General features: G+C 51.1%; 1 protein-coding gene across 1 annotated transcript; it reads left to right on the top strand.

Annotated features, from left to right (window-relative positions):
* Positions 1–1,198: 1,198 nt before the first annotated feature.
* Positions 1,199–21,671, top strand: LOC120392518 (C-type lectin domain family 2 member D-like). Its single transcript, XM_039517327.1, has 6 exons — positions 1,199–1,416; positions 13,112–13,456; positions 15,125–15,214; positions 18,397–18,584; positions 19,605–19,711; positions 20,845–21,671. The coding sequence occupies exons 2-6, from the start codon at positions 13,282–13,284 to the stop codon at positions 20,966–20,968; spliced, it is 684 nt and encodes a 227-aa protein (XP_039373261.1). The 5' UTR covers positions 1,199–1,416; positions 13,112–13,281; the 3' UTR covers positions 20,969–21,671.
* The last annotated feature ends 5,000 nt before the right edge of the window (positions 21,672–26,671 follow it).

Genomic DNA, 26,671 nt, shown 5'->3' with positions numbered 1-26,671 from the left:
CTCTGTCATCCATCGCATACATCCCAAAGCATGTGCACTCAGCAGGCAGGAAAGATCACTGTATGCTCATAGAGTAAGTGCTTTATTTTGTGGAGGATGTGCTGTAATTTTCATACAAATCAAAGATGTTAAAACTCTGCTTTAAGTGCAAAACTCAACCCAAATCTTCAGCATAACTAGAGGACTGGTGTCTCCATAATTTCTACCTCTCAATGTACAAAGCCACAAAACATATGGGAGAAACTAGTTGTAGCCTGCAGGAATGGCAGTCAACTGCTTGTGTTCTCCTTGCTTTCATGAAAGCTTACAATTGGCTAACTCAGCTTCTGCGCTGGCATTTCCGACATGGTCAGGTTTGAAATAAACAAAGGTATCCTTGCCATTTAAACAGGTGCTGTTTAGTAACTTTAAAAAGCTCCTGCTCAGGGTGAACTCAAGTTCAGCCGAGGCTGCTCAGGGAACAGACACACTTTTGGCATCCTTTAGGGCAAATCGCTAAAGCAAGGTCTCAAAGAGGATTTCCAAATCTCCTATTGGAGTCGGAGAAACCTACCCCAGGTTTGCCATTGTATTCTTTATTATACCCATAGTGCCTGATTGACTCACCTTTTGGGATGGCATTTAACGCGTTGCTTTTATTAATAATTAAATAAATAACAGGACGGTGCTAATCTCCAGGGCATCCATGTTCACCAACGACCTTTGAGGTGCCCTCTGCCCTTACACTAGCAGTTCCACCCCACTTTGTTGCTCTTCTTTTCTTGGCTCCTGTGTTCGCCCCAGTAAATTAATAGCCTGCACCAGCTGCCTGGCCCTCGCATCACTACACATCTCTGTTACCTGTCTCTGGTGCTGTGGGGCATGACCGTCCCTCCAGCCTTTCCTCCTGCCTCAGTTTCCCCAACATGATTGTAGCCACCTCTTACTGGCGACTGATAGCCCTGTTTGCCCAGAGCCACGAGGCAAAGAGGAGGGGGGAGGCGAGCCCCCCAAATCTTTATTATGGAGCAAGAGGCTGGGTGACGCTGCGCGCCCCGCAGCCACCTGGCGCGGACGGAAGATGAAAGTGAGCGGCCGCGGCGGGGACACGTGTTTTCTGCTTCTTGATCCCGGGAGGGAGGAGCCGCCCGGGGGGCGGAGCCGCATATAAAAGTGCGAGCAAGGCGTGCAGACAGCGCAGTTCCGGGCAGGCTGGGATCGCTCGGCGCGCAGACAGCGCAGCCCCGGGCAGGCTGCGATCGCTACCGGCGCCAGGCAGGACTCGGGGGCAGATTATGGTGGTGCTGTTCCTGGGGCCAGGCCTGCGAGGGCACCACTGCCGCGCGGGGGCTACGGGCTTGCGAGGGGGCCGTGCTCGCCGCTCGGGTTTCGGGTGCCCCGTGCCCGGAGCTGCGCTGATCCCCCGCGGCGGCGAAGGTAAGAGACGCGGGCTTGGTAAGCCATCGCTGGGCCGCCCCGAGCGGGCTTCCTTTGGTGTCCCTGGGCCTGGAGCGCAGCGAGTTCCAGCGAGAAGCGTTCACGGCGTTTCCAAGCTCCTGACACACAAACTCACGAGCCTGCACAGCGCTGGGGTTTTTAAAGAGCTAAAGCTCGGTGGGATATACGGTGGCAGGATCCTCATAATGCTGCACATCGCTGAGTCTCTCGCTAACACCTTGCTCGCTAGAAGGACTCTCAGCCCCTTTGCGAAGTGTCCGTCCTGCGGCAGCATTGAAAAGCGGTTACCTCTGGGGTGGAGCGCAGCGGCAGACTGACAGACCAGCGTTAGCTGGGCCGGGCTGGGGACACTGGCTAAGGACACGCAGGCAAAACCTCTGCCGGTAGGAAAAACTGCCTTGGGATCTTGCAGTGAGGCACAGGAAAGCAGCTGTGTTTTCCAGCTTACCGCCAGTGAAGTGCACAGAACTCCTTTTCTGTACTTCCACCCCCCCCCCCCCCGCAAAAGAGAGAGAAAATGTTTTGTTTCTCCTGGAGGTGAATGGTTTACTCTAGAGAATCTTATGCTTTTAAGTCCAAAGCCATCCACCCTTCGGAGTGCCTTGATTTTTTTTTTAACTTTGAATGTGGGAGAGCGCACCAGTCCATCCTGGATGTTTGGTAGCCTGCTCTGCATCGCATGAGCTCACAGACGAGCTGTGCGGGGGCTCCGAGCACTATGTTTTGCTTGGTGAGTTCCCAGTAAACAGACACCCGTGCTAAGAAAAAGACGATTCTTGCTAGGGCTGTCAGGAAACAGGACGAGACCAGCCTGGCGTGCAAGGGTTAGCGGTTTGTTGAGAGAAGAAAGCAGGGTTTCCAAGCTATGCGCCTGTGGGCTGATCTAGAGGCGTATGAAGCCAATCCCTTCCTTGGGGTCTTTGGCTCTAGCTCAGAGAGTCTCAAACTGTGGTCCGCGGGTGGTCTGCAGATAGTTTCCTCTAAGCCGTACTCCCGTTGACTCGTCCGTAGGAAGCAGCACTGGGTTTGGTGGGGGAGCTGCTAGGTGTTTCCTGGGATAAAGACCTTATTTGCAAGTTCTTTGAAAAACGACTCTGTCTGCAAACGCCAAGCCACATGTTAATGTGCTCCGGGGCTTATAAAAATTCAGTGAGTTTTTGAGTTGGTGACACATACAGTGTGAAAGCAGAACGTTGCCTGTTTCTGCAGGGCTCTGTTGCATTTGCACTGCATGGGTCCTAAACGCTCATTTAAAATCCCCAAAACCAACCACTTGATGATTTACTTCCCTTCATAGTCTCAGTGTTGTCACTGGTTTGTGGTTTGTTTTTGCTGTTTGTGTCTCTTTGTTACATATTGTTACAGTTCTGTGTGTGTGAGGAATCTGCTAAACCCAGGGTTGTGAGTTCAGTTCTTGAGGGGGCCACTTAAGGATCTGGGGCAAAATCAGTACTTGGTCTTGCTGTGTCAGGAGTGGGAAATGAACAGGGACACTTAGTGTAAGAGTTGGGGGGGGGGGAAGGGGGTTAAATCCATCTACAAGAGGGGGATACCCATATTGACCAACTCAACTAAGCTGGTGCTAGCCTCACTTCTCTCGCCATAGTGCACCATATTTCAGCAGGGTTGCTGTGTTAGTCTGCTTAAGGTGCCACAAGCCTCCTTGTTGTTTTTCTTGCAATAGACTAACAAATGTATTAGAGCATAAGCTTTTGTGGGCTCCAGCACACTTCTTCTGATGCAGAAGTGCAAGCTGCCGTTGGGCAGGTGAATAAATCTATACCTGCAAAGATGGGTGTGAAGCATTACTATGTGGAGACAACCAGTCCTAACAGGTCAATTCATGCCCCGGGGGGCATTCCCAAGAGTTGATGAGAAGCTGTGAATACCAAAATAGAGAGAACCTTTTGTAGTGAGCCAGCCATTCCCAGTCTTTACTCAGGCCGTGTATGTGGCTCAAACTGGCAAATGAATTCCAGCTCAGCAGTTTCAGGCAGAAGTCTGTTTTTTGAAGTTTTTTTTTTCTTTTTATTTTTTTTGAAGTGTGGCAACTTTGAAGTCTGCTACTTTGTGTCCAGGGAGATTAAAATGCTCTCCCACTGGTTTTAGCTGTGTGAGGGTGAATTAAAGCCGCCCCACAGAGGGAGGACACCACATGCCTGCTGCAGGGTGGGCAGGCCAGCACCCCCACTTCCCCCCCCCTCCCAGGGGGATCCCACAGGCACATCAGCTGGGACTGGGAGGGAGCCCTCACAGCCATTGCTCCTCCGCCTTAGTGCCAGCCCCACCTGTCCCAAGGGCGTGTGGCAAGGTGAGCAGCCAGCCCCCGCCCCCAGGGCAGAGAAAGGGCAGCACATCACACTCGCCCTACCTGTGCCCGGCTGGAAGAGCGGCTGCAGCAGCAGGCTTGCACCAGGGGCACTGAGACCGGTGCGGGGGCCCAAGGGAGAGAGGTGCAGTCCCCAGCTGGCACTCTCACAGGAGCAGACAATGCAGGTGTTGCTGCAGGAGGGGAGTGGCTCTGTGCAGGGCACCCGGGCGTGGTTTCCATCTCTCTCTCTGTACACCTCGCCTCGTGTCCAGCCCGTGTGGCAGCCCTGATATTAACTTACTTGCTGGGAGAGTAATTAAATCTTTCCCCTGACATACTGTGTAAATATGACTAGCAAGTGAAACAATGGATTCACATGACTGTGGCTGTTTTGGGTAATTTAGTTCCTGAACTGCTGAGGTCTGAGTATCACTGGTATAGTCCCTGTCTGATGCTGAATGTGATACTGGGCTCCCTCTCACCAGCACTTCAATGGAAACTTTTTTCCCCCTCATGAAAAATGTTAACAAATGGGCCGGGGGGAATGTTGCCCAATTTCTTCAATTTGTTGAGGCGGGTTTCATCCAAAAACTTTTGTTGCTTAAACCCAAGGAATTATTGGCACTTGATTATCAGAAACAGAAGCGTTTGCGTTTTGCTATTAGGATAAATCCCCAAAACTGTTGCTGAAATTCAGCACATGGTGAAAACATTTTTTAATCGGAAAAGCCCATTTTCCATTTAAAAATAACAGACTTTCGGCCAGCTCTACTTGAACACCACCAACAGCAGGATCTAAAAATCCTAAAAACAGACCCGGGAATGTGCATTTTCATCCTCTACATCTTGTTAAGCACCAGTGATATTAACCTGCAGTTCACGGTAACCTCTGTCAGTGTAGTGCAGGCTGCTATTTAGTCTTCATTTGTATTGGGGTAACACCTAAAGGCCCCAATCATGCATCAGTGTATGTCACAGGGTGTCAGGTCCCAGGGAACGAAGTCCTGTCTGGCCAGTTGAAAACCCAGGGCAGCACCTGGGGTTATACAGGACCAGGGGGACTCTGAGGGCGAGGCGGGAGGGGTGCTTTGGCGCATTCGTTCCTGGGGGAAGGCTGAAGGTACAGGAGCAGCAAGCAGGGTTGGAGAGGACTGAAGGCAGAAAAGCAGCAGAGGGAGTTGCCTGCTGCTTCAGAGCCAAGAGCTGAAAACACAGGAGCAGTAGAGGGACTCGCTGATGTCTTCACATTGGAGAGCTGGACTCAGGAGAATTGGGAGAGGGCTGGGGGAGTGAGGGACTTCATGCTCCCCTAGTAAAGACGCTCTCTCAGCAGAGAGTCGGGGAGCGGGGGAGGAGTGGGGTTGCACTCCAGCTGGAAGGGCAGGGGTGACTATCTGGATAGAAGAGGACTGACAGAGTCCAGGTGTGGCAGATGTGTGGTATGTAGGGCGTCAAGGGACAAGATATCCTGGGATTTCAGTGACTGCTTGCACAGCAGTGATAAATGGACTGTGTGTTGGGATTTAGGTTTTGGACTATTTGCACAAAGTGTTCCTGAGGAAGGGGCACTCTTGGGGCAAGAGCCTGTCCAAGATTCCTTGGGTTACCTGAGAGTAGGAAATGAGGTAGACCCGCTGATTGTGCCATGGCTTGCCACCAGAGTACTCTCTAATTGGGGCAGCCCTTTGTACGGCATCTTAGCACCCTTGGGCCTGTCAATCAATAACTATAAAATGTTGCCCTGGTACACCGCAGGGAAAGAAACATGAATGAAAAATCAATTAGCATAGGCAGAAAACTGGTCTCAACTTCCTCCTCTGCAAGGAAGTTGGACATGTGAGGAAGAACCTCATGTATAGATTCTTCGTCAAAAAACTCCATTAAAATGGCATTCAGCTGAGCCCACACCTCAGTAATTGAGGATAAACAACATTGCAGGGATGTTGTAATTATCTCAAAAGGAATTTATAAATCTAAGGAATTTACTATTATGGTTACACTTGAAAGCCATCTAAATGTGTTAAGGTTTGGGTGTCCAAACTCTGCGTCATCAGATTCTTTGAACTTTTCCTGTGTTATTAGATCATTGCCATCTTGTGTACAGGCTACTGTTGAATGAATATTCATGTATTTTTAGGATTAATGCTCATTACCCCCCTCACTATTTTAATAACAGAAAGATTCTCCTTCCTCAGAAACCTTAACTCCACTCTTTAGTGCTATAATGAGGATGGAAGAAGTGAAAACATGTAATGTCTCTAAAATGGGATGGATAGAAATGGGTTTTTAAAAGCAAAATCAAATGTTTAATGTAAATACAGGTTTTCTTTTTAAAAGAAACCTATTTAAAGTTAAATTTTGAAATTGACAACCTGAGTTAGAACCTAAACATACACCTCTACCCCAATACAACGCTGTCCTTGGGAGCCAAAAAATCTTACCGCGTTATAGGTGAAACAGTGTTATATCGAACTAGCTTTGATCTGCCGGAGTGCACAGCCCCACCCCCCTGCGTTATATCTAAATTCGTGTTATGTCGGGTTGCATTATATCGGGGTAGAGGTGTACTATAATTTCTTAATTAAAAAGAATTAAGCAGAACTTGTCTTCTGCAAAGTCTTAAAGGCAAACCACTGAACTGGTGGAAGGCACTGGCTAAGCACCTGGAACCAGAGTTTGCTGAAATGATAAACCAGCTTTTAACAGCAGTAGCCTCTGTTGCAGAGGGAAGATTTTCTTCATTTCAGTTTATTTAAATAGTTCAGTTCGTTGACTAGCTCATTCCTAGTTGGATAAACAAGCTTTTCTATCTTTTCTTTCTTCCAATCCATGACTAATAACTAGCTGTAACAGGATGAGAGCTCCTAGTCCTAAAAATCTTGAAGGACACAGTGACCAGAAACAATCAGCTTAATTCATTAACTCTAGGCACAGGCAACTGGTATAAATGGGAGTGCTGCTACTGGGGGATGGTGCCGGAAAAGGGGAGGGGCCAGTGGGGGCCACTGCCAGGGCAGGTCAGTGAGGGCCCCCGGATCCCCCACGCGTCGCCCCTGACTATAGAGAATACTTTGTTTAACAAATCAGCTTTAGATAATGTTTCTTGTATATCCAGCACATTTAAGGTAGTTTTTATTTAACTAATTTTTTTTTAAAAATTTGGTGCATTTATAATTGAATTTGATTTTTTCCATCTAAACAGAGCTTGCCGCAAATCATTATTGTTTAGTAAGTAAGAAAAACATCACTCACCACTTTCTACATAATAGAAATATAAAAATTAAGAATCTGTACAAACATAAGCTATATAATTGCTTAAATAAATGTGGTGAGATATACTGTATTCTCCTGGCTAGCAAATAAAACACCCCCCCCACACACACACACACACCAAATTTAGTGTAAAGGCAAGTCAGCATGTTTTAATGATTTCCAACCAGTGAGAACCAACCTCTCTTTGGCACAGGAAGACAGTCAGACAGCGCAGATCTTCCTAGCTCAGGATTCCCTTACTGTCATTTATAATAAGGTGCTTTTAAATCACTCTGGCAATGTCGGGGCCGTAAAACTTTCACAGTTTTATGCTTTAAAACTTTATGCTTCTGGGGGAATTGACCTAGAATGAGAACAGTTGAAAAACAATAGAAATGTGAACAACATTAACATAATAGGCTGCAGAGAATGTGATCAATTAACCATCATAAGCAACTTTAACAATGTTACTTCAGGGAGGCAGGCAGCTAGTGCCTTGGTGAATGAATCAATTAACCCAGGCAGGGCTGCTATTTGTGCCTCTAGCCTGCCTCTTGCATAAAAAAAGATGCCCTCTCCCTCCAACAGAACTCACTTAGGCACACGCGTGTGTCTGGCTGATCCTCCAGACACACTGGAACAGATTCACTGCCTGGGCTCCCAGGGAAGAGGCTGATTATTTACTTGTTGTATTTTTCTGCATGGGGGGCACAGAAAAATGAATGGGCAGACCAAATGAATTATGTGCCCCTGCAGGGGCGCAGAATCCCCCCAGACGTAACAGCAGCATGGTGTCACTGAAAACATCTGCTTGATTTGCAGCAGCAGTCAGAAAAAGCTAACAGACTGTTAGGAACCATTAGGAAAGGGATGGAGAACAAGACAGAAAATATCATAATGCCTCCATCTAAATTTGTGGTACGCCCATATCTTGAATACTGCGTGAAGGTCTGGTTGCCTCAGCTCAAAAAAGATATACTGGAATTGGAAAAGGTACAGAGAAGGGCAATGGAAATGATATGGGGCATGGAACAGCTTCCATATGAGGCGAGATTAAGAAGACTGGGATTTTCAGCTTGGAAAAGAGATGAGTAAGTTGAAGTCATCATGACTGGTGAGCAGAAAGTAAATAAGGAAGTGTTGTTTACCCCTCATAACACAAGAACTAGGGATCACTCAATGAAATTTATAGGCAGCAGGTCTAAAACAAACACAAGGAAGTATTTTTTTCCACACGACGCCCAGTCAACCTGTGAAACTTGTTGCCAGAGGATGTTGTGAAGGCCAAGACACTAACAGGGTTCAAAAAAGAACTAGGTAAGTTCATGGAGGACAGGTCCATTGATGGCTATTAGCCAGGATGAGCAGGGATGCAACACCGTGCTCTGAGTGTCCGTGGTCTCTGTTTGCCAGAACCTGGGAGTGGATGAGAGGGGGTGGCTCACTTGATTACCTGTTCTGTTCATTCCCTCTGAAGCACAAAGTAGCCCGTGCATATGGGCCTATGGCAGTAGACTTACAGCTGCTTTGTTTGACCGGAGCAGGGCAAAATAGCCTTTCCAGATTCTTACCCATCACCCACCCTGTCTTCCTCAAAATTCCTCCTGCTTTTGGTACCGCCCTACCGGTTACCCTGTGTGCTCAGATACACCAGTTCTCCTTCCCTTGTGGCCTACCTGTTGAGTAGATCTGGCTGAATGGGTGGCGTCTGCAAAGACATTCAGGATTAATGGCTATTTTTCATAACAAACTTTGTCAGAAAGAATAGACCCCTTTTAAAATGGCCTCCATATTGCATTGTTCTTGATGGGTCTGAGGCCACAGGATCCCTCAAGGAAGTTGGTGGGTCCCTGCATGTTGAGGAAGTAAAGAGAGAGAGGTGCCCTTCTCAAAATGGCCACCAAGCGAGGACAGGTATGGCTTCTCTCCCACTGAGGAGAAGAGGGGAGGACACCATTTTGAAAGAGGGCAGCTCTGTCTGGCATTCTCTGTAACAGACCATTGTATCTGAATCTGTTCTGCTGAAGGAGAACCTTTCTTTTGTGAAGAACAGCTTGGTGGAGAGGAGGGAACTACCATTAATCCAAAACAATGCAGCCCCTGCACAAACATTCAGTGGGTTTTAACACTATGGAAGTGCTGTTATTGAGAGTGGGGGGTGACCATTGTAGATCTTGCGATTGCTCCTTTATGGTTTTCATTTTCACTGTCTACAAAACTGGAGCCCATGGGCAATATCTTTGTGCATGAGGTTAGAGGGTCAGGAAAGAGGGGGGGATGCATTGGGTGTCCATAATTATCACAGATTCTTTATTTTTGCATGGCGCTCGGCATAATGTGTTTCTTAATGGGCAAAGGATCTCTTAAATAAGTCGCTCAAATATTTGAAAGATTAGACAAGGTGGGTGAGGTAATATTATTGACTGGACCAACTTCTGTTGGTGAAAGAGACAGGCTTTCCAGCCACACAGGGCACTCTTCTGCAGGCCCAGGAAAGGTTCTCCGAGCTAAAGTGGAATAGATGGTTTAGCATCAGTAATTGGCACATATTCTAAGGGACCATTCAAGGTAGAATGGCTGGTTAATGCCTCTGCAGTCATAGGGGATTAGTGGGTTACCCACTGTTGTAAAAAGCCATAAATCCAGTGTCTCTGTTCAGTCCGTGATTTCTAGTGTCTAGCAGAGGAATGAATTTAAGCTCCCAGACTTGTCTTTTGAAGGTGTTACGCAGGGATCAGTCGGATTCAGAGGCTCACTTTGTGACAGATGCTCCCCCACAGGGTGAGTTTATTTACTGGTGTTTAAAACAATCATGAAAGTCTCAAGGTGTGTCTGGGACGGGGTGCTTCTTGGAACCTGCAAAGAGTGTCACTGCTGGCGAATTGGCTTCTCTCCTTTGGGGCTCCTTTCTTGTCATGTTTAGATTTGCTGCCCTTTTAGGGTGTTTTTCCTAAGTGCTCACGGGGATTGGCTGGAATGGGAAGTGCCACCTGCCGCAGGAGGTGTGTGCTGGGGGTTGAGCAACCTGCCAGGCTCTGACTCTTGGCTTTGTGTTGCAGCTTGCGTCTGTAGGAGAAGGGAGGGGAGCTGACTCAAAGCTTTTGCTAAAGAAATAACCCTGAGCAGAGCCCTGGGATTCTCCGCCCTGGGTTTAGGGGACTCGGTCTTGCTCTGCTGAGGTTCAGGGTCCTGCTGGGGCAGGGAGACGCAGTGCATGAAGTGAGAGAGCTCTGGTATTTGGTGAGGATGGAGGATCCTGTGCTGATCAGGGTGGGGAGGGGGAGCATGGAGCAAAGGGGGGAGCTTCAGCTAAACCCTGGAGAGTGGAGCAGGGGTCAGATGGGGGGGATACTGGGGAGGGGGTTACACTGGTGGAGCTAGGACAGGTATGTTTCTCCACTGATCAGATAGGGGGACTGTTGTTGGGTGGTGCTGCATGCTGATCAGATGGGGGGGGGGGGGATTGGAGGCTGTGCTGAGCAGTTTATTTGAACTGTGAAACACCCCCCCCCAAATCTCAATTTGCTGCTGGCTAGGGTGGGAAACAGCCTGGAGGTGTCTGTATCCCGTGCAGGGCAGTTCTCCTGGAATTGGCATGGGCCAAGCAGCCCATCCTGCTGCTCTAATTCAAGAGCATGGTTCAGCTCCCAGAAATGCGGGGATGTTAGCAGCTCTCTAACATACCCTAGTTGAAAACAGGAGGTTAAACGGCAGGGGCTGAAGCTGCCTCCTCCCATAAGAACTCAGCAGCTGGGGGACAAATTATAGACCGTGAAGCAGCTATTACAATATGACCTATTAAGCCAGGGGTCGGCAACCTTTCGGAAGTGCTGTGCCAAGTCTTCATGTATTCACTCTGATTTAAGGGTTCGTCTGCCAGTCATACATGTTAACGTTTTTAGAAGGTCTCTTTCTATAAGTCTTGTGATAGACCTAGGTCCACTGGGTACAGCAGAGTAGTAGAAAGAGATACTGGCCACTGGAGAAGCAGTTTTCTGTTCCCTGAGTGACCAGAGCAGGGGCTGCTCCAGGCTAATGAGAACACCTGACTCCAATTAACCTGCTAAGAGTCAGGTGAGGCTGTTAAGCACCTGACTCTAAGGTCCCTCTGATGCTATAAAATTGCTCACTCCAGTCAGGCCAGGGGAGCGTGAGTAGGCACTGCTGGAGGACTGAGGAGTACAAGTGTTATCAGACACCAGGAGGAAGGTCCTGTGGTGAGGAGAAAGAAGGTGTTGGGAGGAGGCCATGGGGAAGTAGCCCAGGGAGTTGTAGCTGTCATGCAGCTGTTACAGGAGGCCCTATAGACAGCTGCAATCCACAGGGCCCTGGGCTGGAACCTGGAGTAGAGGGCGGGCCTGGGTTCCCCCCAAACCTCCCAATTGATCAGACACAGGAGGAGTTGACATGGACTGTGGCTTCTACCAGAGGGGAAGGTCTCTGGGCTGTTTCCTGACCCACAGGGTGAATCTGAGGTGAGCAAATCTGCCAATAAGCACAGGCCCCACCAAGGTAGAGGAGGAACTTTGTCACAGTCTAAAATATATAACTAAACTATTGGTGTATGTAAAGTAAATATGGATTTTAAAATGTTTAAGAAGCTTCACTTAAAATTAAATTAAAATGCAGAGCCCCCTGGACGGGTGGCCAGGACCCGGGCAGTGTGAATGCCACTGAAAATCAGCTCGCGTGCCGCCTTCGGCACACGTGCCATAGGTTGCCTACCCCTGTATTAAGCTAAAAAGTAGGCTTGGAAGGGTTCAGTTTTGATGGCATGCAGACACGCTGACGGAAAATATCTCCATTGGTGATGTTTGAAATGTACAGCCTGGCAAAGTAAGAACTTTTAAAATATCAACATCTGTCTTTAAATATTGTCTGACCGCCACCCACTGGCCCGCACTTTCTTCACAGCTATGAAAACTTAAATTGATGTAAAAAATCTTTACAAATAAACCAGTGTTATCCATTGAAATTACAAATATTGAATTCTGCCAAGCCTAAGAAGCAAACGCCTCCTGTTGAGTTTTTACTGGAACAGTGCCAAGCATTACTGATACTTTCAACACAGGAAAATAATGACTACAGTAGTAGATTTTTTTTTAGAAAGGGGTGAGAGTGTGCTGCTTATCTTCACCAAGAAAGGAGAATGGGTGGGTTGCTTTTTGTTCCAGATCTAGCCCCAATCTCTCAACTATGAATACAAACTTGTATGAAGGAGAATCTGTTTAACTGCAGGACCAAAAATGCCTTATGATGATGAGGTTCAACTGAGTGCACTGAGGTCTCAAAAATAGTGAATATTTTAGTGAGTTTCATGTACAGGATTCTCAGGCAGACACTCACTAACTTCTTGCTCTTCGGTTGCTAGCTATCGCAGAACAGTGTATCAATGCGCGTCCTTTTCACATGCTGTAGTTTTGTTCGTTGGTTCCCCTCCTTGACTGGTCCAGGCTGTGTGAGGTTACATTTACATTTTTGTTCTAAACAATCTTAATACGGTCTTGGAAAGAGATCCGATAGGAGGAACTGTATGACTGCCCATGCTTGCGGGAACAGCATCCCTTAAGAAGTAAACCCACAACAGGAAGCTTTTTTCATGATGTGACCAAATTCTCATGGTGTGACAGTAACTAAGGGGAAATGGCTTCCTGGGAATGGACACTTCCAGGTCTGTTACCTGCTACTGAGATGATTTAGAGGTTCTGGGCCAAAAGCAGGAGCCAGTTGAGTCTAGATGCTGGATACAGGGTTTGAAATGTTCTTGCCCAGCAATGTCCGATTAAAAACTCTCTTGTTGTCCTGGTAGGAACTTCACTTGTTAGGCGCAGCAGGGTGACGGGCTGAATGGTGGTGGATTCCAGGGCGTGGGGAGAGACTGCATCAATAAACTAGCCTATTCCTTTAGGCCAAGTCTTGGATTTGGGACCAAAAGCTGGCCAGATCTATGTGCCAAATGTGTGAATGTTTGTGGTGCCATTGGGCTGTTCTGGCAGGGTCTGGGTTCTGCTGGTGGATTAGGATCCGTTCTGCGGGCTCAACTTGTGCAGTAGAATTCAGAAGCCAAAAACTAACTGGGTGTCATGATGCTTATGTTCTTGGCCTGAACAGGGAATGACATGAACTGACCCTGCTGTGCCCTGAACTATTCTGAGTGTTGCATCTTAGCTTCTGCACAGAACTGAAAGTCGCAGAGGGAGAGGAATCGGAGTGACTCTTGCTGCAGCTGGAGAGGAGCAGATCAGAGGTGCTCAGAGTAGCCTGTGTGCGTCAGCAGAGAGATGGGGAAAACAGCAGATTCAACTGAGCACACTCCACAAGGAGAGGTGCGCCTCATTTGTAATGGGGACCCTGAGACAGGAGGGGAGATGGAAACTCAAAAGAATCCTCAACAAGAAAAGTTCCTAATGGAGGTGCCAAGTAGGAATGGAGATGCAACGAGAGAACGAGACCCAGGTAATCACAGCTTCATGGTCAGGGAACGGGAGGGGGAGACGCATGCTGGGCTTTGCAATTTCCCCCTTCCACTGAGGGTTTGTCTCCTTGCATTTGCCCAGGTAGCAAGGCCCTGACTGCCCCAGTGGGCTCCTGTTGGCAGTTACCCAGCCTGCACCTGTAACTGCCCTTTGCTGTGTGCAGCAGGGGGGTTGTGGATGAACAGTTCTGGGTGAACACGTGTCACTCCTCTTTAAAGAGCAAGAGGCAATGAAATGCTATGAACGAACCCCAGGACACAGTGGGGTGCCAAATATCTATGTGTACTAACTACACACCAGGCCCAGCTACGTGCGCACTGCTGCTCGGGCTGGCTTCTCAACTCTAAAACACGGTGAGCGCCGCTGGCGGGCTCCCCAGCTATTTAAAGGGGCGCTAGCCCCATTTCTACACACTACAGGCTCTGCATCTAAAACCCTGGGCCCCTGTTCTGTGTTCATCCCTCTGCTTACCACGAGGGCCAGACTCTCAAACAGGAGAGCATATAGGCCCCCTCACATATTCTTGTATTTCTAATCGAGTGCCTAGAGACCAGCCAGGCTGGGGCCCGTTGTGCTGGGTGCTGTACAAACGTACACACAATGAAAGTCCCAGCCTCAAAGTGCTTAGTCTAGCCACATCTGGGGCACTCCCAGGGTCCCCCACTTGTGCATGACAAGGAGCCAGGTGTGTGGGGACAGTGAAATTCCTACCTTCTGTTGAGGAGCCCGTGTTCGAGCTGGCTTTCCCTGGGCCTTCGGAAAATGTGGCTCTGGGCGTTTGGGGAAGGCTGTTTGTGAAGGCTGGGTGGGGCCACAGAGCTGTTTTCCCAGCCCCACGCTGGCTCAGAGGGTGGACTTCTTTTGCACAGGGTTTATTCCCCGGCTAATGAGCCAGTGTCCCCAGTTCCTTCATTTTTCAGTGTGTGTCTGAAGTCTCAGTGCTGCGAAACCTTCTCAGCTCTCTCATGGAATCAACATAGGCGGGAGGGATAGCTCAGTGGTTTGAGCGTTGGCCTGCTGAACCCAGCATTGAGAGTTCAATCCTTGAGGGGGCCATTTAGGAAACTGGGGTAAAAATCCATCTGGGGATTGGTCCTGCTTTGAGCAGGGGGTTGGATTAGATACCTCCTGAGGTCCCTTTCAACCCTGAGATTCTATGACCTGATAGTAGATTTTCCACTCACACTCACCGAGGGAGGGGCTGAGGGTTGGATGTTCAACTGCTCTGGGTTCAGACCTAAGGCAGAGGATCTGGGCTCAGTGCCAGGCAGGGAGCCAAGACACAGCTCAGGGCACAGACTGCAGAGAAGGGGAGTAAGACACCCGTTCCTATCCCTTCTCTCTGACAGCTGGGAGCCAGTCACCCTCCCGATGCTCCAGGAGAGCCTGGACTGGAAGAGGGGGATTAGCTAGACCATTTATCCTCCAACGGGAGCCGAGATCCCTGTAACTTGGTGGGATTTGGGGAGGACGTTGTTAGGACTCTGTGGTTTTAACTAATATCCAGGCATGTGCAAGGGCACGCACATTCCAGCAATACAAATAAATACCTGGTCTGTGGCTGCTCCCATGCTGCTGGTTACTGACGTTGGCTCCCCGATCCCCTGCCATGGAGCAGCCCTGTGAGCATTCATGGCTTCTCTTTCAGGTTGTCTGGCTCCCTTCAAGAAACCCATAGTGTGGCGCACAGTTGCATTTCTGGTCGTCATCATCATTTGTTTGGTGGCAGCTCTGGCAAGTGAGTTCCCCCCCTGTCTGGCCTCCTCTGTGCTTCCCATTCAGTTGCATGTTCTCCTCTCCCAGCCTCTCTGACCTCAGCACTGGGTTCAGGAAGGATTCACGTGAGATGTCTTTGCAATTCCTCCCCCCACCGGCCCCAGTGCCCATCACTCCCTCTGTACAGCTCAAACACACACGCCCCATATTACACACACCTGGAGCAATGGCGTGAACTTAATTCCCACCACAGGATCTCTAGCTCATCCGCACACTGTTCCTGGGAGGACACAGGACAGGGCTTGCAAGTACTACAGTGTTTTGAGACAGGCTTGATTAGGCAGTGGACATGGGGGGAGCTCACTGCAGCGCAGCTGGGAAATAAACCTGTCCGTCAAGTTGGAACGCAGATGGGAGAGTTTCCACCTCGGCTATTAACCGCTCTAGTAGGCACATGCTGTAGATGCTGCTAAATGTGACCTTTATAGATTCACCGCACACAGACCTTCATTTCAGTCGCTGCCATGTTCCCCCGACTCCCTCTGCTGGAGCCTGGCAAGAACAGCAGTTCAAATAACTCCCTCAACGTTAAAAAACCCAGGCAGTGCATAGCGCAGGCTGCTCATAGCATTCTGGGCATCCAGACCACCTTAACTCTGCCCCCCCGTAGACACTCCTTGAAAATCCAGCTGCCCTCTCCATCCATGCCAAGCCCAGGAAACAGGCTGCTGCCCTCTTTAGCCTAATGTGGTGAAGTGCCTGATGGAGGCTCATGCATGGTTAGTGTTCAGTATCGTTACCATCTAGATTGGACACAGTGCCGTGCAAGAGCAATCAGACCCCCCACTCCTCATGAAGGACCCGTTCTGTCCCGGCACAGAGGGCTTACATAGCAGCTACCCAGCCCCTCAATGCTGGGGCCCTCGGGCTCTCTGAGGCAGCCAACTCTCCCTGTGTCACGAAGCCCAGTTGCAGGGAGTCGAAATATCTAACCTCCCCCTGCCTGGGACATCCCCCTGGAAAGCAGCACTGTCCATGTGAGACTCCTGCTCCTCTGCTTGGGCTCAGCACACTAATCCCATGTGTGTGTCTATGCAGAGTGCCCTACTTGGAATGTGACTGGAGCAGGCCAGCATCACTACAAGGGGGCAGAGTTAAGGTGATTGGGGGGAGGTAACATGTACTCTACAGTGTACATGTTCCTGATGTCTCTCATAGCCCTGCCATGCTTGCTAGGCTCTTGTTGGGAAGCCAGGGAATTAAATAACATGATCAGGGTCCTTGGGCTGAGCACCGTGACCCTATCCCAGCTCCTATGGAAATTAATGCAGAGCATCTATGTATTTTAATAGGCTAGTATACGAGGGAGCTGTCTCGGGGTGCCCTCTTGTGGCTTAACATGGCCCTGCAGGTGTGCCGCCTCCAGCTCCCTCTTGTGTCTTGTACCAAGTACCTTAAATTAAGATTCCTCCCCTTTTCTGCTGTCGCATTAAGTCTTGTACAGCAAATCAAACTGCTCCTTTGCCCCTCAAGTCTAACTTCTGTTCCCCTGGATTCAGGGATCCCCCACCCAGCCTTCCTGGGCCTGTGATTCTTTGGGTAGATTCCCTTCCTCAGATCAGGAGTCTGAGCCTCTTTCTGGGGTCTGGGTGCTGCTCATTCAGGCCAGCTGTGGCCCTCCCTCGGTTTCTCCAAGCTGGCCCCTTCTAACTCCTTCCCCGCAGAGATCAGCCGGCAACCAGCCCTCCTCTCCCTCCCCTCCGCTGCCTCTCCGGGAGCTTCTCTTCTCTCCAGGCCTGGACTGGCTTTTAACCCTGTGACCGCCTGTCCTGGGCCCCCAGTAATTTCCCCAGCTGGGGAGGAGGGTGGCATGAGGGACAGGTAGGGCTGGCAGTCCCCATTGGAGGCTGGTTACGCTGTGTCAGGCAGGACCGGCCCCAGTGTAACGTCTGTTACTCACCCCATTCAAACTACTGCACAAGCCCCTTCCAACCCCTCCCTGGCACTGGCCCTATGGATTAGGGAGGCGGCGAGTCCCAGTTCTGCGCAGCAGCCAGGTGTGGGTCAGGCCTGAGGTTAAAACATTGGGATTCCTGGGTTCTGTTCCCAGATCTGCCCCTGGGTGACTGGACCGAATGCTTCCCCACTCTGTGACTCCATTTCCCCTAAGTAAAATGGGGTTAATTGCACTTCCCTGCCTCACAGGGAAACATGAGGCTAAAATCAACCCCTGCTTGTGGGGAACTCGGGTGCTGCTGTGATGGGTGGGTTGGTGTGCGCATGCTGAAAGGCCTATAAATAGGAAGGGTGGGCCAGGAGGTCGTACCTCTGTCTAGGCATCTTCGCTGCACCCATCACGGGGGCGCCTGAGCTTGGCCTATACAAGTGACGGCAGCGCCTGTGTGTGTCCAGTCCTGGCCGTCTGGGGAAACCGCTGCAGAGCCAGACCCAGCCTAACTGCTGGATTTGTGGGCCAGGTGCCTGGAGATTGTGCCCCAGCCTGTCACTGCCCTGGCCAGATAACGTTTTTCTGGTGGATCTAACCACCCATAGCACAGAAGCAGCTTCCCATGGCCGAGGTGCTGGTGCCACCCTGTGGCCGAGGTGCTCAAGTTTCCCACCTCTGAGCCCAGTTAGTGCCATGAGCTGAGCACGCCCCTGAAATTCATCTTACAAAACCGCCGTAACCAACACTCGGGAGGGGTGCAGTGTGAGTGAAGGACAGGCCAGGACTCTTGGGTTCGAATCGCAGCTCGGCCACTGACTCCCTGTGACCTGGAGCCAGCCCCTCCCCTTCTGTATTGCCAGGTCCCCGGGATAAAGGGAGAGGATGGTACTGACCCAAGTGAATTTCCCGTTGCTCAGTGAACTCTCTGAGCACTGTCCGGCCATCTCCTGCCACCCCCAGGGCTGAGACTGCCCCTTTCTTAGAGGGGGCTGCATGGAGCTAGGACTGCAGGGTGGGGAGATCAGAACCCCGGAGTTCTGCCTCCCAGTCTGTACGCAGGGGTAGTGCCCGTCCCCACTATACCCAGCAGGGAGGGGGGGTGGGATCTATCTCAGGCCTAGAGTCACTGGCTCTGGTGTGGGGTCTCGGCTCTACTCAGGCTGGTGGTGGGGGTTTCTTTGCCTGAGGGGCTGCTCCCCTGGGGGGCAGGGAAGGGGACAGGGATAGACTCACCCTGTTACTCTCTTCCCCTCCAGTGGTAACATCTAAGCCACTTGTGGCTGATGTGGGGGTACTAGGAGAGACTGCCTGCCCCAATGGCTGGGTCACGTTCCAAGGGAAATGCTACTATTTCTCAGAGGCTGAAGGGAGCTGGAACAACAGCCAGAGCAACTGCTCCTCCCTCGGTGCCTCCCTGGCTGCGATTGACACCCAGCAGGACATGGTGAGTCCGTGGAGCAGTAACAGGCCGGGCGCGGCCTGGTGGTTGGTGCTGGAACGGTGCCAGGGCTCCAACCCTGGGGAGTGGGTTGGGAGCTGGCGGGATGGGTCCCAGCCTGGTGCCGATCTAACCGTCCCTGTCCCAGGCAGACATTCCACTTCCATGGGCACAGCCGGCTCTGCACCAACCCCGAACTCGGCTCCTCTCCCACCTCCGATGGTGAGACGCTGCCAGGCTGCAGCCTGACACCTGCCTTGGCGAATCAGGGCTGACCTCTGGGCACCACGCCCCCTCCACCCCAGGGGCTGCTGGGAAGGGCTGGGTGGTTCAGCGGGTCGAAGCGCGCCTGTTCTGAGGGTGTCCGGCTTCCAAACTCTCAGCAGCAACTCGTGAGACTCAACCCATGTCAGAAACTGCTTCCCTGTCTCCCCCGCCATCTCCTCTGAACTCCACGCTGCCTCCTCTGAACTCCCATCCCTTCCCCCCCCACTTCCCCAGCTCCCCTGCCATCTCCTCTGAACCCCCAGCCGCCCCCCCCGTTCTCTGTCCGTTGAGATGTCCTCCCCATCCACCCCCTCTGTCCTGAGCTATCGCAGCTCCCTGAGCTATCGCAGCTCCCTGCCCTACTGATTCCCTGAGCCCCAGCCCTGCTGCTTTCCCCTGGGCTTCTCATTCCTGGAGCTCCCGGCGTCCTGTGGCTCTTAGGCTGGGACCTGTTCAATGTGTCCAGTTCTTTCTGACGTAACATGGGAGCCCAAGTGAGACCCTCCGTAAGGGGGGCTGATTATCACGGGGGGCTGAGCACCCACCCTCTGACAGGGTCCCCAGATCATGTCACATTAGAATAATCTCTTCCAAGCCGTGTGCTGGCTGCAGCTGGTGGCAGACACTGCATGGGACACATTTGCTGGATTGGGGGATGGGGATACCCCTGCCCTGTCTGTCGGCCTGTAGCTTCAAACCTAGCTTGCTGGGAGGTCCGTCAAACATGTCGTGAACAGTTTCCTGCTGCTTTTGTTAAAGGACTTCATGCTGCGCTACAGAAGCCACCGTGATCACTGGTTTGGCCTCCAGAGGGAGCAGGACCTCCAGCCCTGGATATGGGTGAACGGCACCAAATTCAACAACTGGTGAGTTCTCGCCTCTCCCTGAGTATCTGGTCACAGGCACCTGACGTCCTGGACTCTTACTGAGCCAGGACTTGTCGCTGACAAGGGAAACCTGCGTCTTGTATGACAAAGTGACATCAACGTGCTTCCCATGTCTGCGACTGCCCCCACCTCCTGTGGGAAGCATAGGGGAGCGATGGGGGATCTGGGCTCTCTGATCCCAGTCCTGCATGGTGCTGATTCCTTTCTGCCTTCAGAGATCTCAGCTCCTGCCCTGGGGCTGGGAGGGGTTGGTTCCCTCTGCACCGGTCTCCTGACGTGGGTCTTAGCCACTTTTGCAGGGCAGGCAGAACCCTCCTCACCAGCCGGAGAGGTGTGAATCTCCAGCCACACTGCATCTGTGCAGTGCTCTTGCTGTCTGTCTCCTTCCCCGACCCCATTCCAAACAGTACCCTCGCCAGCAGCTCCCCATGTGCTGGGGCGACTTCTCTGCCCTGGGCTCTGCCTTTCCTGATGCTCTCTAGTTCCCCCATGACAGCATTGGCCAGCTCTGAGCTACGCTCTGCGGCGCTGGGGGACCTGGCGCTGACCCAACTCTGCCTAGGGCAGGAGGAAAGCTGGTGGCTGCGTCTGGCTCTGTCTGCTTCCGTGTGTGTCCATCTGTCCTGAACACTCATGTATGTGCTGCTGGGGGGAGCTAATCTCGATACAGCTGCGCTGATTCTACCCACCGGGGGTCAGGAACAGGTTAGACGTGTCACTCACCAGCCACCACGGGTCCGTGATGGCAGGGCTGCTCTTATCTTCCCCCCCCAGACCAAAGTGGAGGTGAATAATCACCTTGCAATTGAAGGAGCCTCCCCTTAGAGCCAGCATGGCCTAGTGGCTAGAGCAGGTGCCGGGGAATTGGGAGACCTGGGGTCTGATCCCAGCTTTGTCACTAAGTGCTGTGCTGCCTGGGGCAGGTCCCTTCACCTCTGTGCCTCCACTTCCCCATCTGTGCTATGGGGGTAATCCTGGTTACCTCCCTTGGCACGTGGTGCAACTGTCTGTGTGGGTTTCTATGTGCTGTTACCCTGCTGCGTGACTGGGAACCCTCTGCCCAGCAGCCCCCACTGCCTGTTACCGACAGTCTCTTTGCTCCTTCCCCGCAGGTTTAAAATCGGAGGGGGAGGCAAGTGCGCGTATTTGAAGGAAGCAAAAGCCATCAGCTCCTCGCGGTGCTCTATGGAGAGGCACTGGGTCTGCAGCAAACCCCACACGTGTGCAAAGGTTTAGCACGGCGCTGGGCAGGGGGCTGAAGGCTCAGCCCTGAAGAGAAGGGACATCGTTGATGCTGACGGGCTCGGATGTTTTTCTGGCTAATCAGAGCGTTCGCAGTTATGCTAGTGAGACCAAAAAGCATCTGAGATGGGCCAGACCCTCCTGCTTCAGGGCCTAAGCTCCCTATCTCGGGGAGTGAACTGCCCCTGTGGGCGAGTGATCTCGTAACTGGCCATTGGGTGTCCTGCCCTTTTGCTCTGTGCTCCACAGACAGGAGACTGGACTGGATGAAGTGGCGATTCCTGAACCAGCTGGTTCTCACCTGAGGCCTCTTCTTCTGGTACGTCTGGACACCAAGACAGGCGAATAAGGACCGAACTCGGGCCACCTTTCAGGGAGCTGTTTTGATCTCATCTTCCAGTTGAGCCACTCCAAAGCCACAGACCTGCCACCAGCCATCACTTCCACAACCAGCACTTCCAGCTATAATAAAGCCGCCTGGTGTGTACACACTACAGCAGGGGTCGGCAGCCTTTCAGACGTGCTGTGCCGAGTCTTCATTTATTCACTCTGATTTAGGGTTTCGCCTGCCAGTAACACATTTTAACGTTTTTAGGTCTCTTGCTATGTCTAATATGGAACTAAATTATTGTTGAATGTAAAGTAAATAAGGTTTTTAAAATGCTTAAGAAGGTTCATATTAAATTAAAATGCAGAGCCCCCCCCAGACTGGTGGCCAGGACCCGGGCAGTGTGAGTGCCACTGAAAATCAGCTCGCGTGCCGCCTTCGGCACCCGTGCCATAGGCTGCCTACCCCTGCTCTACAGCCTTGCTCCCACCAGTGTAAGTGCCCTACCTACTGCACTGACATAACTTCCCCTCTACGAGAGAGGCAGGGCGTGTGGCTGTGTAGTTAGAGCAGCGGTTCTCAACCCGTGGGCCGCGTGTCACCCAGTTAGCACACAGCTGCAGCCCAGATCAGCTGTGTGCTAAAGGCTGGCCCGCATGGCAGAGTCAGGGTTCCTGGCTGCCCGGTGCAGTGGGATCTGGGGCTGCTGCCCGGCCCTGCAAGCTCTGGGGGTCAGGGTCTGGGGCTGCCGCTCAGCCCTGCAAGCTCTGGGGTTGGGGTCCAGGCCCACAGTGATAAATAAGTTGAGAATTACTAAGAGCAATGCAGTGCCTATGTAGACACCAAGTTATGTGTCAGCTTTTAGCCGGCATTCGTGTCAATTTCATGGCTCCCTGCCCCAGCTGTGAAATTGACAAGAGAGGCTGGTACCCTCCCTGCTGCAAACCTTGTACCTGACACCTAGCTAGGGAGGCAAGTGGGGGGGTTCCCTGCTCCTAGCTGGGCTGCCGAGAGCCGGGCAGGAACCCCTGTGGGGAGCCTGGCTCTCGGCCCCTCGCGCTGTCGGGGGAAGTGCTCCTGTTGAGGATGACCCCCCCCCCGCCCACAGAAGGAGGGTCGTGGGGGTGTTTCTGTGATGCCACCGTAACCCTGGCCTGCTCGGTGTGGCGCCCTGCGCTCCAAGTGGTGGCTAGGCCAGCTAGAGTTGACGAGCCGCTGTGTCTTCTAGTTCACCCATCAAGCTCAAGAAGTCCCAGGTTTGATCACAGCCGCCAACAGCGTTAACTAGGCCAGAAGCAGCATCCAGGCACCCTGTGCTCTGGCCTGCTGTAGACGCTGACTGACGGGATCTGCCTTGTTCTTCAGCCAGGGGCTGACATAGGTTGACTTATGTTTGTAGTGTAGCTGTGCCATTAGGCCCTCAGCTGAAGGAGACTAAGAATGTTTTGCAGGGCAGCAATCTCTGGTCAAGAATGACCTGAGACAACACCATGGGTCATACCAGCCATTCCACTTTTGGGTGGAGATGTATTGTATTTTTTCCAATTGATCTGGATGAACTAGAGCATAAGTTACTGGGCTCAATGCAGGAATCACTGGGTGAGCTTCTCTGCCCTGTGTTCTGCAAAAGATCAGGCTAGATGGTCATAATGTCCCTTGTGACCTTGAAACTTCAGCTATTTGGTTTTGGGAAGAACAGGAAGCTGAAAGGTGGCTCTGGATAACTGTGCAATCATTTGATTTTCTACCTCTGCACATTACTAGCTGATGCAGAAAGCGAGTCTTGTCTTGTGCTGCTGACAATCCTGAGATCAACCCGAAGTGCACAGAGTGGCCCGGAGGATGGTTCTGTCGTGGGAGCGTTATTTTTATTTATGCGGGATTTGAAGGGCTTGAGCGTGCCTACCAGTGCGGGCTGCACAGCAGTGAGCTTCCAGGAGAGATTGGCATGAAGCGAGTGACGCTGGCAAGCCAGGAGAACGAAGGCAGGAATTGCAGAAAGGAAGCAGGGCACGAGGTACAAAGGGCCGAGCGAGGGTTGATCCAGCAGCCATGAATGGACTGGTTAAGGACTGGGCATTAGCCTCTGAGATCTGATGCACTGAGTGAATGCAGTGTGTTCTCCCTGCGCCCCATCTGAGCTATCTGTGTCTCTAAAGGGACAGTCAGAAGGCAGCAGAGTCCAGTGAATGGATGAGTGCAAAGAACATGCCTGAAGGTTACACAGTGGCACAGACGGCAAGAGGATGTTAACAGTGAATGGTTACACCCCCTGTGGGGAGACACCTTGGTAGCAACTTGCAAATAAGTAGCAAAGCAGGGGCGTCTTAGTCTCTAGTTTCAGTGCGGTAGCCATGTTAGTCTGTTTCAGCAAAAACAACGAGGAGTCCGGCGGCACCTTAAAGACTAACGCATTTATTTGGGCTTCTGCTTTCGTGGAGGTGGAACCCACTTCGTCATGCACGAGTCTCGTGTAGAACTTGAAGCGTCCTTCATACAGACGCCTTCTCGTCCTCCCTGTCTGCTGTGACCACCAGACTTTCCTGGAAAGCCAGAATATTCCAGGCACCGACCACTGCAGGTGCAAACTCTCCAGACATGCGATCTGTTTATACCCATCATAAACACTGTCACTGAGTGTAGCACAGACAGGCTTGCTTTGTCACAACTGTCAACACTGAGCCATGGACTCCTCTTCCGTTTGTTTTTAAATCTTTGTAAACTGTGATTTACTTAACTAGGCTATTACTGAGCCATATGTTTCTGGCAGCTTTTTTGCACTGTATTTATAATATACTTCATTTACAACATTGGATTTGGACTTGTAGTGCAAGGTAACTGAATTGTAGTGTTAAGATTAATGATGCCTGTATAGTATTAAGTATCAGAGGGGTAGCCGTGTTAGTCTGGATCTCTAAAAGCAGCAAAGAATCCTGTGGCACCTTATAGACTAACAGAAGTTTTAGAGCATGAACTTTCGTGGGTGAATACCCACTTCGTCGGATGTACTTGCATCCGACAAAGTGGGTATTCACCCACGAAAGTTCATGCTCTAAAACTTCTGTTAGTCTATAAGGTGCCACAGGATTCTTTGCTGCTGAATAGTATTGTTATGCTGAGAGGTGGTGGTGGCGGCTGCATAAACCTCATTGAGACTGATGGGGTGTGAATGCATCTTTCAATTAACACAACTGTCAGAATAAGGTAATGGCAAGCACCCTGTGTCTGGGGAGGGGATGTGAGCCTGCCTGAGACTTTTGTACTGAATGGGTGGCAGGGTTTTGCCAATTTTTGGATGGGTGGGTGCAGAACACAACTACCGAGCTACACAGACAGCTGGAAGGAACAGCAGAAAACAGTGTCTGAGCCTGGGATGAGGCTTAGGGGTCAGAGGTGCAGGCTGAAAAATATGCTGTTGGTGCTGTGAGTAAAATAAGCTGTTTTCTGTTTACCTGTTTTCTTCTGTGTAGAAGGAAACAGGTCCTTTGTATGATCTTTGTAAATAAACAAACCTGCCTCAAATAAATACCAGCTTCTAATCTCACTGTCTCCTAACTGAGACAGCCTGCTACACCCTCAATTTTCAGTGAGCTGCTCAGATCAAAATGGAGAACAGTATTTATTCAAGACCCCACATAGGCTTGCACACACACCAGCCTTTGTCTTGTTGAGGTGAGTGAAGACAGAATTTGGGATTAGTTACCAGCTTCTTAAATTTAAGAGTGAGTTAAACCGACCAGTCGAGAAACCACTATGCCAGTTTTCTAGTTTTGCACAACCCTGGGATGTTGGGGGGGCATAAGAACGGCCCTACTAAGTCAGACCAAAGGTCCATCTAGCCCAGTATCCTGTCTTCCGGCAGTGGCCAGTGCCAGGTGCCCCAGAGGGAATGAACAGAAAAGATGATCATCAAGTGATCTCTCTCCTGCCATCCATCTCCACCTTCTGACAAACAGAGGCTAGGGACACCATTCCTTGATGGACCTGTTCTCCGTGAACTTATCTAGTTCTTTTTTGAAGTAGCTGCCACAGCGCCTGGCTTGAAGTGGTTTCCATCATATGCAGGTTACAGTTTGGTTCAATGGCTCTTAGCCCCTCATTGTACAAATTGTTCCAGCTGCTCTGTTCTGGTTGTGGGGGGCGGTTGTTTCCTTTTTCACACCCTCAATAACCTGGAGTTCACCCTCTTTCCTTCTCATCTAAACCCAGCGGTGGCCTCCTGCTCTTCCACCTATGACTGGGCCAACTGGGGGTATTAGGTGCCTTAGTCTTCCTGCCTTTCAACAGGGCTTTGTGCTTCACAAAATCCCACCCCAACCCCAGCCTTAGTAGTCGCCAAAGCAAGGATCTATGTTCCATGGAGTCAACCGGTACAGAGGTTCTCCAGTCGCCCCCTAGTGGCCCACAGACCTGAGCCAAACTCATCTGGGGAGCAGTCTTCCCACAGCTGGTGGGAATATGGTAAACGTCACGGAAACTTAAAAGGACCAAACCAAAATGTGTTTGGATTTTCCCTTTTGTTCTCTCTCCCCCCCCCCTCACCCCATCCTTTTTCAGTGGCAAAAGCAAAGGAAGTTGGGGTGGGAGGGAGACTGCAAAATGTTCAGTTTCCAAAAGTGGAAAACTCATTTTTGTCCAAAACATTTTTTTTAAATAAAAAAAATATTCCGGTGGAGTTTTGGCCACGTCTGTGGGCTCTGCTCCACTAGGAGGATTTCCCTGGTGAATGCACCATGACGAGGAGTCATCACAACCATGTGGTCTAATATCTGGTGCTTTCAGGAGTAAGTGCTATAGGTTCAAAGACAATAAGGAGAGGTCTAGCCAATCAGAGAACGGCTTTGCACACCTCTGCGAAGGCAGGCGTGTGATGCTGACCCACAGGAAGTGGCCTCTGGCCAGCAAGCCCCACTGTGCCTGCGCACTGGTGTTTCATATGGCTTTTGTGAGCCTCTCAGATCAGCCATTTCTCACCCACGACAGTTTCCATTTGCTCAGGGGTCAGTGTTTGAGGCGGGAGCCGGGCTGCTTGGGCTGCCACATTTTAGCCTGACCTAGAAAGTGCAGCGTTCTGGTTCGAGGCAGGATGTGAGGAAATAGGCCTCATGAACAGCCCCTTTGGTCCCCTTGTGCGCTGCGGAGATTAGTGACTGACTAGCTCCAGCCCCTCGGCTTCCTGTCCGGTGGGGTGAGGTAAAAGACTCCAAACTTTGATTCCTCTCATCAACACGACCGTGCTCAGGGGGCCCAGTGCCGTCTTTTCCAGCTTCACTTGGCATCCATGGCCTAATATTCCCCATGGGTTCGTCCCCAGCTCCTTGATGGGCATTCGGAGGGACAGGCGTGCCCTTGTCTGGCAGTTGCTGGTG

Source organism: Mauremys reevesii, unplaced genomic scaffold (assembly GCF_016161935.1).
Source record: "Mauremys reevesii isolate NIE-2019 unplaced genomic scaffold, ASM1616193v1 Contig1, whole genome shotgun sequence".
NCBI lineage: Eukaryota > Metazoa > Chordata > Testudines > Geoemydidae > Mauremys > Mauremys reevesii.
Note: the sequence above shows the minus strand (reverse complement) of the source record. Positions and strands in the feature narration are given on the sequence as shown.

Bases quoted from the DNA above. Each gene is read 5' to 3' on its own strand.
- LOC120392518 (XM_039517327.1), top strand. From the start codon at position 13,282: ATGGGGAAAACAGCAGATTCAACTGAGCACACTCCACAAGGAGAGGTG. The intron at 15,215-18,396 runs GTGAGTTCCCCC...CTTCCCCTCCAG, and splicing joins TTTGGTGGCAGCTCTGGCAA to TGGTAACATCTAAGCCACTT. The intron at 19,712-20,844 runs GTGAGTTCTCGC...CCTTCCCCGCAG, and splicing joins GGCACCAAATTCAACAACTG to GTTTAAAATCGGAGGGGGAG.